The 13,628-nt window shown below is 42.5% G+C and overlaps 1 protein-coding gene across 2 annotated transcripts in view; it reads right to left on the bottom strand.

Moving 5' to 3' along the window:
* Nucleotides 1-9,384: 9,384 nt before the first annotated feature.
* ccdc186 (coiled-coil domain-containing protein 186) overlaps nt 9,385-13,628 on the bottom strand; it is a 40,772-nt gene continuing 36,528 nt past the window's right edge. For both annotated transcript variants that reach the window (XM_056576803.1, XM_056576804.1), the window contains one exon: nt 9,385-12,730. In XM_056576803.1, coding sequence (XP_056432778.1) covers nt 12,647-12,730 — 84 coding nt within the window. In that variant the 3' untranslated portion in view covers nt 9,385-12,646. The remainder of the gene's footprint in view (nt 12,731-13,628) is intronic.

The following is a 13,628-nucleotide window of genomic DNA, read 5'->3' as shown; positions in this document are numbered from 1 at the left end:
CCCAATATGAACATGTAAGAACTATTCCAGCCACTTCTAGATGTATAATTAAAGAGTTTCTTGTGTATTTTTGGTTTTATACAGACCATTTACATCTGAAAACAAATGATTGATTCATATTGCCATTTTATTACTTAATTGGTGGCCACTGGCCAGTGTACCTGTAGTAACACCGGGCCAGCAGGGGTGATGCCCCGAGGTTAGCCTTAAACACCACGTACAGAGCTAGCTTACTTCTAAGGACGTATTGCCAAACCAACCACACAGGAACAATGTTATTCGAAGAATTGGTTAAATCACTAGTTGGCAATTATTTGACTTCAGTAACGAGCTAAGGGGGCTTTCTCAACTGGAAGAGTTGTTCTTACAACTATAGCCTTCAAACGACAGACCAGTAACACTTCACATACATAGGCTTTAACTAACAGTTAACTAACTGTTAACTAATGGCCTGGTATTCATTGACAAATGGTGTTCATTTTAAATAAGGTAATGGAGTTCATGTTAACTAAGGTATTCCTTTCTTCATTATTGAATAGGGTTAGGGTTAAGCCTAACCCCTATGCTAATGCTATATAATAATGCTTATACTGCATTAACTAATGTTAATTAATGGTTAATCAACGTGCCGTCATTGTCAAGTGTTACAACGGACCATTTTTTGATACGTTTGTATGATTGCTCATTTTGTATGGACCGAAAAAAGGCATTATATGATGGACACAATTAGTCGAATATCAGACTTCTCTGCTCTGCTTACCAGGACGCTGCCAATCACTTTGAGTTTCGATAGTTGGGTAAACGTGTCCTGTTGGGATGAAACTGTTCTGGTTTTCTGTTCCCATGATGCCTTAGAAATGGTTGTTTTCGGTATTATTAAGGGGTTGATTTAGGTATAGTTAAAAAAGTGGTTTAGGTAAAGGGATTGTCAAGTTTAGGTAATGAGATGGCTAAGTTTAGGTATAATATAAGAGATGGTTAATCTTAGGTATTGGAGATGGTTAAGTTCAGGTATCGGGTTATAGATGGTTAGGTGTTGGTATCAGGTTATAGATGGTTGGGTGTAGGTTTCAGGTAAGAGATGGTTCAGTTTAGGTTTCAGATGGTTTAGTACGGGCACTTGTTTGGAGACGGTTGCGATAAGATGTGACTTTGGTGCGGTTGAAACCAGGGTAAAGATCTGGGGGAGTGCAATGCATCATGGGATTCATTTCCATAACAGTCAGAGAGACATCTTGATTTTGGCCCACTTTCATGCCGATGCCTTCCTCCCCTTCATCAGAACAAACCCTATCCAGCCTTAATCCTACGGAAGAATGTGTGAGAGCTCTTTCTGCTTGGGACTTTTCAACATATGAATGGTCACCCTGACACATCCCTCTTTGTCGTTGTTATGCACGTCAGCGAGACTGCTGCACCTTTTATAAACCGTCCCTTGTCTACGAGGACTTTTGAGGAGACACCAACTGTAAACTATGAAGAACATGTGAGTGTGCTTTTTGTGCGGCGTTGAGACTTTGGAGATATACGCAAACATCACACTTGTCGGCGTGTAAGTGTTGTGGTATTTGGTTGAAGACGTAACGTTGTGGTTCCTTGTTTGTACCGAAGCGTGAATTAACTTCATTGTGTTTAAAACCAAAATGGTGGCTGTTGCCTTTTTTTTCACTCTGAATGTTCTCAGCGTTTTTTGTCTTTAAACACCTTTTATCAGCTGTGAAATAAAAATATGTTTGTTATAAAACTGCAAGTTCCTCTCAATATGGTGTGTGTTATGTTATGCAATGCTGGTTTGGTGTGTAACTCGAGCGGACACACACACACACACACACACGCGCGCACGCGCACACGCGCACACGCACACGCACACACACACACACGCACACACACACCAACATGACCTTTCCGCAAGGTAATTCCCTCATGGTTTTTGCCTCACCACTCTCACCTTGCGGCAAAAAACAGTTAATGTTTTGCTTTAGTGCCTTGCTCAGCAGGTCTTTGGCAGGACTGAGTTACCTTCTGAACAGCCCAGAAGCTCTACTGTCAGTGGTCAGGAAGGTTCCAGGTCACAAGAGATGCCTGCCTTGCATGCTGTTCATGGAGTTTGATTACCTGTGGACAGAATGCAGCACTGTTATATAATCTCTCTCTCTCTCTCTCTCTCTCTCTCTCTCTCTCTCTCTCTCTCTCTCTCTCTCTCTCTCTCTCTCTCTCTCTCTCTCTCTCTCTCTCTCTCTCTCTCTCTCTCTCTCTCTCTCTCATATATAATTTTAATAATGACTTTAGTCATCTTGGGACTAAACCCTTTAATAGCTTCTATTCTTGTACAAAAATATGAACCAAGCGTCCAAATCGTAGATCAATACGTGACCCATTAGATCATTCCTGACTATTGACTGTAACCCAGATTAAAATGACCAGCCGCTCCGTGATTCCCTTTCAGTAAAGTGTTCCCTGTCTCCATGCTGGCAGGCCTCCACCACCACCCTGCTCTACCAGTGAGCTCCCTCCCTTTGTAAACCACAGGTTCCTTTGTTTTCTCTGTGTGGAGGGAATATCAAACAGCACTTATGTTCTGCATTGCATTATGGGAACACCTGCGTTTCCCCATCCATCAGCCTGGGAATGGGGAGAACCAGCTGATCCAGCTGCCCTGATGTTAGCGACGACAATAGCATGTAGCTCCGGCTGCTTTTGGGGCCCCAGTCTACTGGCCGAGGGCCAACTCATTGTTAAGCATTAGTGTATTGGCACGGGGGTCCCTGTTTGGGCCGGGCTGGTGTGGTGATGCAGATAGAGTGGCCTTATCACCGTCTCATAACACTCGTTATGTCCAAATCGCTCGTGTATCGGCAGACATTTTGGCCCGGGGAACGACACGAGGGAAGGGATTTGATTTAGTGGTTGTAATGACCCGTGGATGTGTAATGGGAGAGCCATGATGAGGGTAACCGTTGTGACCGCTTGTGTGACCACCAGAGCGCACTAATGATGAGTGTGTGTGTGTGTGTGTGTGTGTGTGGGGGGGGGGGGGGGCTAAGAGAACTCACTGCTTACTTCTATTATGAGAAGCAAGACGGCTTTCTGTCGGTCCGTTCCGCTTGAAGCTGCTGATTTATGGGTTGTAGGAGCTGGTAGATAAGAGCAGAGAGGGACAGATTTGTTTTTGTTAAATAAATAAAGTTCCCTCCTTCTCTGCGCTATTTCTCCTTATGTTCCTTCACCAATGACGAGTGTTTTTGATAGGAAAAAACACTTCTTGATGGGATGCCCTGATTGGTCAGAAATGAGCGGTCTCCATTTGAAATCATGGGATATATGTATTTTACATATATATATATATATATATTTGTATTTTTTTTGTAACCTTTATTCATTTGTCAGACTTTACTAGTACCTAAAAAACTTTTAATAGTTACTCTGTTTTAGGTAATATTATTTTAGTGACTATATCTAATCGGATAGATTCTAGTAACTAAAAAAAGTACAACTTTTTATTTATTGATATATTTGTTACGAAGTTTGATACTAAATGCTTTGTGAGAACATGTGCCCTGGTTGACACCTCGCTTTATGGCAAGCTTACATTAAACTTACATTTTTATTGTAGCATCTTTTGGAATATTTACTCTATGGCACTCCAATTATAGCTCATAGCTACAGCACCTAAAGCCTATAAACATGTAAATTAAAATTAGTTAGTACAAATTAAGTCGATCTCAGGATAATAAATATGTATATTGTCCTCAATTGGTAGAGAATGACCGGGTTAGGGGTTCGATTCCCACTAGGCCATAATAACTAGGGTAGAGAACTATGTTCGGAAAAATTGCTCGCACATTTGACATGATGTCCTGAAATCTCTTTCTAGAACATTTCAGTCCAGAACCAGTAGTTTTTCACTAAAAAACACGAATATGTGTACATTTTGTTCCTGCAAACACATCAAGCCTACCTTACGTAGAGGCTGTCAAAGCCACGAGAGAGAGAGAGAGAGAGAGAGAGAGAGAGAGAGAGAGAGAGAGAGAGAGAGAGAGAGAGAGAGAGAGAGAGAGAGAGAGAGAGAGAGAGAGAGAGAGAGAGAGAGAGAGAAAGACACACACAAAGAAACAAACTCACTGGCATTCACTCTACCAATACGTGATGTTATTTGTTCCCCTGCTGCTCTCTGAACTCGGCCCAGGACTCAAGCGTCATACACACAGATATCAAAACAAACGTCATACATAGACGGCCAGTCTATGTTCATGCCCTGAGCTTCCAAACATAAACACAGTCAGTTCACATCGTATAACAGGTTGAACGGCCTGTACCAGTGGCTGATATTGAGCAGTTTGCTCAGATATGTCCCTTCGCTCCATACACACACAAACACAGAAGAAAAATGGCATAATTCAACGTATAATATATATATATGTATATATATTGTTGCCACGCCGCTATTTAACAGCTTTGTGTGTGTGTGTGTGTGTGTGTGTGTGTGTGTGTGTGTGTGTGTGTGTGTGTGCGTGTGTGTGTGTGTGTGTGTGTGTGTGTGTGTGTGTGTGTGTGTGTGTGTGTGTGTGTGTGTGTGTGTTTATGTGCAAAGGTACTCACTCACAAGACTATATATAATATGTATTTTCTTTTGCAGCATCTCCTGCCATGTGTCTGTCCAGGGTGGTGTGTGTTACGTGGCCTCCTCTCAGTGTGTGTGTGGCTACTGCTGCCGTCCGTATGGTCTGACTTGGCGTGGATCACTCTCCATCTGCCAGGGCCCCGTTTTGAAATGTCCTCCTTCAACAAGCATCATGTCCAAACAGCAAGTCTGTGTTCACGCAAAACACAAACAGAGTTGGAAGTCACCTTAACAGACATCAGAAATCAGGAAATAGGTTTTGTCATAATAGTTTTGGGGGAACACCGGTGTATCTCATGATGTAAATTAGGGGTGGGAATCTTCTGGCACCCTCACGATTCGATTCGATTCCGATTCCGAGGTCAACGATTCGATTCTAAAGCGATTATCGATGCATCTCGAAGCATTTTTTCCATGCGGGATTTTCCAAAAAAAAAATATACATCTGAATTTTCTACTCAGTGTTTGCGAATCATTTCCTACTTTCGTGATGATCATTAAAGAAATCAACTGATTAATTACCTTATCTTATATTTTATTAGAGAAAAAGCTTTTGTCACAAATATGACTTTCTATGACCAATGCAATAATAAATGCAGCTTGCATTACAACACACTATGGAATTAGGTAAAAATTAAACAGATTTAGTTTTCTTTTCTTTCTAATCTTTCTTTTCTATGTCATTAAAGAAAAAGATGCTCTTAGTCAATTATAAGAATAAGAACTTGTTTGTCGTTCTTTTGTCTGGCTGTGAGTTTGCGTGCATGCTATGGTAAGGTGAATCGCAATCGCGTCCAGACAAATCAGGTTGGCCAATTCACATTGAAGATAAATTAAATTGTTTTAAAACTACTCAAATTATCCCTCTCTGTCGAACAGAATGTTGCAGGAGGCGAACAGATTATTATTTTATTTTTTATCAATTATTAATTTATCTGAATCGTGACGGAATCGTTCTACACAGAATCGCAATGCATCGAAGAATCGATTATTTTTCCCACCCCTAATGTAAATGATGGCCCCTGGCTCGCCTACAGACCTAGTATTAACTTAATGAGCTGTTCCTGTTTTGGTCTATTGTGTATTTACTGACCCAGTTAGCTTACGCACAATTCTGCAAATGATGATACATCAACCAACAGTAGATGTTGAACTCATTGCTGCTATTAATCACTTTTTTTTTACTTGGAGTGTACTTTGTTGTGTTGTGTTTGATTACCCCAACTCAAATTAAATCTAACCTAGTTTTATTCTGAGATGCTCTGCACACTCAACTTGTTCTACAAACCTGCTCATGCACCACTTCTGCACAATGTTTGAAGTTACTCCAGTTTTTATCGAGTCAGCCTCATGTCCAAGTGGCTTTGGCTAAAAACATCTGCTGAATGGCCAAATGTAAATACCTATAAGGATAGCTGTAGGACTACTTTCAAATCGAAGTTTCCAAGCGGTTCATTTTATAGTGACATAAACATGACATGTTTTACACCCAGGTGTGAGTGTGATTAGCTATTACAAGCCGTTTTTTCTAGGTGGACATGCCCATTTGTGATGTCAGAAGAGGCAGACATTCAAAATCGCTTGTAATGGATAATCACACTTACACCTGGTGGTATAATAGGTCACCTTTAATAATTCATGACGCTTTGCGAAGTCGGAGTCAGCCCCCGACCGCACAGTGGCTGGAGGGGTGTCAGCCCGGTCCTCTTCGTGAGGACGTTCTGCATCAAATAAGATGGTCCCACCCATCCCTGCCTCCGAGCATGGCCGCTCTGCGGGATTAGTGAAGAATTGCTGAGGAATTACAGCACACATAACGTCTGTCCGTCAGTCAGTCAAACTGCTATTCTGAGGAGTTTTATTAATAAAGTTGTTTATTGCCTCGGAGATGTCACGGAAGAGATTGGCTGGTGCCAAATATGGTGGGGGAGTCAGCGTCTGGCTGACGCAGGACGAGTCGGTTTAACAATTAGATGAATTAAATCTAACCTAGTTTTATTCTGAGATGCTCTGCACTCTCTCCACTTGTTCTACAAACCTGCTCATGCACCACTTTTGTACAATGTTTGCAGTTACTCCAGTCTTTATTGTAGTCAGCCTCATGTCCACGAGGCTTTGGCTAAAAGCATCTGCTGAATAGCCAAATGTAAATACCTATAAGGATAGCTGTAGGACTACTTTCAAGTCGAAGTTTCCAAGCGGTTAATTTTATAGTGACTTAAAGGTGACATATTTTACACCCAGGTGTGAGTGTGATTAGCTTTTATAAGCCGTTTTGAAAATCGGCCTCTTCTGACATCACAAGTGCGCGTGTCCGCCTAGATGTGTACCAGTCTACCCAGTGGACTGTAGCAAACATTGTTCATCTATCTGTCTTATGCCGCCTTTTAAACAGCTCGGAGGTTCGGAAGCTCTAGTGTCTTTACGTAAACCTTTCCTTCTTCCGAAATGAGAGCGTTCAGGAAACGCCCCTCAGAATTGCGTAGGCTATAACATAAGACCGGAGAAACCCTCTTTGCGCTTCTTTGCTTAATCAGATGAATCGGTTGTAAGAACTGCTTGCGATGGTTGAATATGAGCGAGAATTTACCATGTGATGTTTATAATTGTAATCTATAATGTATCGTAATGCAAATGTTAGAATGGGTTTTAAGTTTGCCTCTTAGTGCTTGCTGCAAGTTCACTTTAGTCTGTCAATGAAATGGGCAACTGTCACACTAAATTTGTACCGGCTGCCAAATTTGTACCGGGCGCGTCATCCATACGTAGTCCATTCCAAACCTGCCTGTCAGCAGATGATCGCGTCGTCCGTTGCCGGGCAGGTTTCAAAAAACATTCGCGCTCATGTTGGCAAAGACGAAATAACATAATACAATTAACGGATCGCTAGATAACACTTGTTTTTAGTTTATATTTGTATTGTATTTAATTGTTTGATCAAATTTAGCTAGTAAACTGAGTGTTTAAAGCGGGTTTCAAAAAACATTTGCGCTCATGTTGCCAAAGACGAAATAACATAATACAGAAAACGGATCTAGATAACACTTGTTTTTACTTTATATTTGTATTGTATTTAATTGTTTAATCAAATTTAGCAAGTAAACTGAGTGTTTAAAGCAGGTCAAGGACAAAATAGCACAATACAGATAACGGATCACTAGATAGAAGGTTCGCGAATGTTCGTGAACCTTTCACGTCATTCGACGCGATTGTCCGTTGCCAGGCAACGGACGAAGCGATCATCTGTTGCCAGGCAGAATTGGAGTGGATTACATATGGATGACGCGCCCGGTACAAATTTGGCAGCCGGTACAAATTTAGTGTGACACAACCGTTGTTGTGACGTGAAATTGGAGGACTCAGGTAGCTCTACTTCAGCATGAAACTCAGAACGAAAACTCTGACCCAACTGTGTTCAAAGCACTTTCCTCCGAGCTTAAGGTCCGAACTCCCGGAAACTCTGATTGTTTTGAAGGCGGCATTACATCTAGGTGGACACGCCCACATGTGATGTCAGAAGAGGCAGATTTTCAAAATGGCTTTAATTGCTAATCACCTGGTGTGATTGTATAGATAACATGTCACCTTTAATAATTCATGACCCTTTGTGAAGTCGGAGTCAGCCTCCGACCGCACAGTGGCTGGAGGGGTGTCAGCCCGGTCCTCTTCGTGAGGACTTTGGCGTTCTGCATCAAACAAGATAGTCTCCGAGCATGCCAATCCCAGCCTCCGTGCATGGCCCTTCTGGGGGATTAGTGAAGATTGCTGAGGAATTACAGCACACATAACGTCTGCCCGTCAGTCAAACTGCTATTCTGAGGAGTTTTATTAATAAAGTTGTTTATTGTCTCGGAGATGTCATGGAAGATTGGCTGGAGCCAAATATGCTGGGGTAGTCAGAGTGTTGTCCGGCTGAGACAGGACGAGTCGGTTTAACAATTAGATCTCAGTCCTGTAATTAAGGTTGAAATTGAAATCAGATAAGCTTTCTCTCTCTCTCTCTCGTTTTAACTGTGCTGGTGTAAAGGGCAGTTGGCGAATATAAGTCTCTCGTGAGCGTCGACTGTACATTCTGTCGGTCCTTGGGGATGCAGTCTCCACGACTCCGGACAGGACTTCACATGGCCAGAGAAAGGTCAGGGCAGGTTGGAGGCCTGGATCACTGAAGTGACAGCGCTGTGCCATGAATCAATAACTAATCTTAGTTATCAACGGCAGTTAACTCTAGTCATAAACAGACAATGCAATTGGCCTGAGCAGATTCAATGAAAGTAAAGCGGACAGATTACGATTAATGCCTGAAAAAAAGACACCTATTGCTATTTTCCACACTTGGACGTCACTTTTTTCCCTTTTCCTAGCAAAAACTCCCCGGTTACAATAATACATACTCATACATTATATAACTTTCGTAATATAAATCTTTGGCGGCATACAGCGTTGGCCTCTCTGCATCCACCCTCAAGCAGAGACCCCAGTTAGCCTTCAGAGGGGGGCCCTGCGGACAGGGGCCCGCATGCTGTATCCCAGTTCATTAGTTTGTTGAACACAGTTTCTTATGTATAAGAACTGAAATATAAGTGAATGTACTTTATATTCCCAAGGGGAAATTTGGCTGGTTGAAGTGAAGTACATTTTTGTAATTGGTAGAGCCCTTAAATCATAGTTTATCTCCAATAGCATGTATTTATAATAGCCCCGAACCCTGGAAGAGAAACTCCCTTAATTAAGAGAGAGCATGAACACGTCCCTGCATCCGGGGGTGGTTAGGAGTGGAATGGTGGCCATCATTGACATGCATAATAGCATTACAAGGAAAGTCGAAATTAGGAGCTTCAATGACCTAGGGGGGTTTGTGCAAGTGCATCCATGTGTGTGGGTTCATGTGTGTGTGAGTTCAGGGTCTTGAATCAAACTGGATGAAGACGGTTTAAGAGACTTCTTTTTTTTTTATTATTCCCTGGAAACACCACATGTACAAATTTAATCCAGATTCAGTATTTCTAAAAATGATAGGAGCATTGTACAGGTTATATACACAAACACACAAAAGTATATTGTTAATCACAGTTTGAGTATCTCACAAAACAACTGAATCATGACGAGGCAGAAGAGGAGACATCAGTTGACAGGACTTTCAAGAGTATACAGACACTGAAACTTCATAATTAAAGCAACACAGCGTGAACGGCGCCTCCTCTGGTCAAACACTGGTACTGCACTGGCTAATTTTAATGGCATATATGGTAAAATATCATATTGCAATGACCCGATTTTCACCAGAGGGCTCGCCAACTGTGCAGATTTAATGTCAGTGTCTGGTGGCTCTTTAAAGTCACAGATTCAAACCCACGCATACTTCAAACATTGAATATCTTTTCTTCTTGCATTCCTTCACAAAACAATGCATGGCTTGGATTTCGAGCGGTGGATTCGTCAGTTTCCAGAGTCCTACAGAGTCTTACCACGCAGGGAGAGAACCAGAAACTCGCTTCCAACCCAACAGAGGTTCTGTGCATAAGTTGCATAACTTGGTTTGTCGCACTGCTACTATGCAAGACTGTAATAATCCATCATGATTATCTACATATATATATACACATATATATATATATGCATATATATATATATATATACACACACACACAAGAAGGATCAAATATGTATACCATATTCATTCTCAAAATATATGAAGGTCTCGACAGAATTCCATATTCCAACCGCTTTTCCTCTTAAGATCAGGTGACATTCCGATCCCAAATGCTTGCCTTTATCGTTAAATGCCAGGGAGGAGCGGGAAATCTGTTGGATGGACGACTTGATAAGGGATTCTCAGCACTGGAGGAGGTGTGTTCTGAAGGCAAACACATGATAAACCCTTCAGGACTGCGGGGTATCGCTTGATGAAGCCATCCCAGCACATCGGAAAGGTGACCTTCCCACCTGAGCCATATGGGTGGGGAACATCAATTAAGAACCCACAACCAGCTGTCAGTTCGCAGGGGGTGGAGCTTCATTAGGGAACTGCATAATGAACACATACCTAACCACCGGAGAGAGAGCAGATCCTGTACATGGTGGGTCTGCGGATGTGTGACTGGATCCACACAACCGTCGGCCAGTGTGCGTTGATATGTGTGTACATTCATACCCAACGTCCACGACGACCTCTGGTGGCGGGGGTCCGTCACCAGAGAGACACTTCGGCCCCAGACAGGCTAGCTCACGCTTCTGCTTATGCTACCGCTTACCACAGCACCGGACAGAAACCGGATGCTAACAGTCCCGTCAAGGGTAACCTGTGCTAACGCTCACAACAGCATACATACATACAAACATACCATACATGCACACACAACATGGACGAAAATAATTACACTTTACAGATTCATTTACAACAAAATGAGACAAGAAAAGGGCAGAAGAACTATTAAAGCAAAGGCATTGCACTTTATCCCTGGTCGCATTCCCGTTGGCTTCCTCTTCATTGGCCGTCCCTCGTCCCTCGAGGGGAACAGGACTCTTTTCCCTCTTATCCCGCAACACTAAATTCACAAAGGGTCTGGCATGGGGAGACGCACTACAACAATATGTCACTCATGGAGTGGGTGGGCCTGTTTGAAATGTTTAGCCTCACACTCTTGGCACAGGCATTCCCTGGGAACATAAAGGATAGATGCATTTGGCAGCTAGCAATGTCTATGGGGTATTAAATAAAGCTAATAAAGGGTATGGCTAATGGTATTTAAATAAATTATGTGGATGAGGTTGCTAACATGATGCTAATGTTTTTGCCAACATGATCCTAACATCACTAGGAAGATGCTAATCTCACAAATTCTTAATTCTGCTGAAAGTAGATGATAATTAATAACAATAATTCCCAAATATACAGGTTCCCGATCAAGGCTTGGTAATATGAAATATAGGAATCAATTTTTATAAAATAAAAAAATCTCAACAAGCACTTATAAGCCCCCAAAAATGAATCACATGATTTTCAAAACAATAAACTAAAAAAATATATTCAAACCTAAATTAAAACAAAAAGGTCACTCTATAAATTAAATAACATTCAAAATCGATCTACTGAAGACCAGACGTACATTCAGACCTTGGATTTGTGTTAAATTTATGCCATTGAAAGGAGTTTTTCAAAGTAAGAGACTTCCGACACTTGAAAACAGTGCCTTGGGCTGCTTGGAGAACAAACAGTGAGGGACCTCCGATGTCACTTCAATCCACCAGGGGCCACAAACAGGCTTTAGGACCCTGGGCAGACAAATCCCTTGGTTTCCGACAAGAGTGACAGAGGGGGGGGGAACTCTTCAATGGTTTGACTATAGTCCCCATGGGGCTTCTGGGAGTTGAAGTGCATGTGAATTCTTTCCTTTATTTTTACTGCTTCAAATCATTTTAGATTTTGTCCAAGTAGACTTCTGAAATACTTGAGGCGTTGTTTGGCAGCAGATGAGGAATAAATAATAATTACAATAATGTGGCAAAATGATGACATCATCTCCAGCATGGACTCACCCTGGAGCTCAGGTGGCGATTGGCCGATGGGATTTACACTTGGATGAAGACGCACATTTAAAAAATGGAAATTGTTCTTCTGTTCTACGGGAAGATCTCATCGGTAGTTAGGACCATTTCTAGAACGCACTGGAAGTGTACATTCACATTTAATTTCATTATGGCCGCTCAAGCGCTTCAAGACAGAGAGGAATTGGAGCTAGAAGAGCTAGCTACATGCGTTGGAAGGCTGAAAACCAGCTGAAAGCGATTGGAATGGTCAGAAAGGCTGGACGGGGCTACAGGGATGGGGCCACCGGTCGGGAAATCAAAGCATCCCATTGGACAAGCGGCTGCTATGAGCGCTGACATTCAAAGCTGCTCGCGTTTCCGCCTCGCGGATTCCAGAGTTCAAACTCCTTCCTGCAAAATAAATTGGGGGTGGGGGGGAATTTGAAAACCTAGAGTTGCCGTGGTCCTTCATTTGCTCCTTCCTGTGACACAATGATGTCACTTCCCCCGGACGGTGGATTCAGTTTCTCGCTGGCGTTTAATCAGCCTCTCGATCTCCGCCCCCAACGTCTGCAGGTTCTCCTGTGAAGGAGGAGGAGAACAGACGCTGTTAAACACAGCTGCACAGAGTTAACACTGAAACACTTATATGGGACGGAGAAGGAGGATCATTGCTCTCCAATGCCGTTATATTTCATCAGAACTTTGCCAGCACAGATGCTAGGCTAGGCTAATGATGTTGCTAGGCCCCCAGGAGACTCAAAACAAAAGGAAAGCGTCCCCCAGGTGTTGGAGACACTAAGGAGAGCTCTTCTTCTCCTTTACATACAGACCGTTAGCGTCGTGCTGCAGTGCATTCTATCGGTTCTACTTCTAGGACTCACACACCCATCTAAAGGGGTTTCCTCAGGCTAATCTTACACAACTCATTCCTCAATGAGGATTATTACCTTCAATGGGGGTGAGGCGGCCTGGACACCTAACATAGTATAACACAGTGGTGTGTGTGTGCAGCGGTTTACCTGTGGCACCAGCGTTCGAGTGAGGGTTAAGCTTCTTGGGAAATATCTGATACAACGCCACGGTGTGCGTGCCGCATTTCCTATGCAACATCGCTCATCATAATGCTTATAAACAACAACGGTACTCGAAAAGTATCCTCATGTTGCCGTGGGTCGTAACATGCACCCCCTTCATAGAACCCCCACGTGTTCGGATTCCAGCTGAAACGGGGCTTTCACTTAGACTTTAATGATATATGGGTCATCTTTTGAAACTTCATCCCATTTTGTCTATATTAGAGGCGCCATATTAAAATTAAACATGTATGCAATTAAGCAGATGTCTGTCTGCAGACAGAGAGCTCCGCCCTACAAATAAAATACATGCAAACTATAAATACACGTGAATGTCACGTTCCAGTGTCCTATAAAACCAACCCGTCACTGTATAATTTAGCAGAACAGATAAATTGCACCAC

Source organism: Gadus chalcogrammus, chromosome 18 (genome assembly GCF_026213295.1).
Source record: "Gadus chalcogrammus isolate NIFS_2021 chromosome 18, NIFS_Gcha_1.0, whole genome shotgun sequence".
In the NCBI taxonomy this organism is placed as follows: Eukaryota; Metazoa; Chordata; class Actinopteri; order Gadiformes; family Gadidae; genus Gadus; species Gadus chalcogrammus.
Note: the sequence above shows the minus strand (reverse complement) of the source record. Positions and strands in the feature narration are given on the sequence as shown.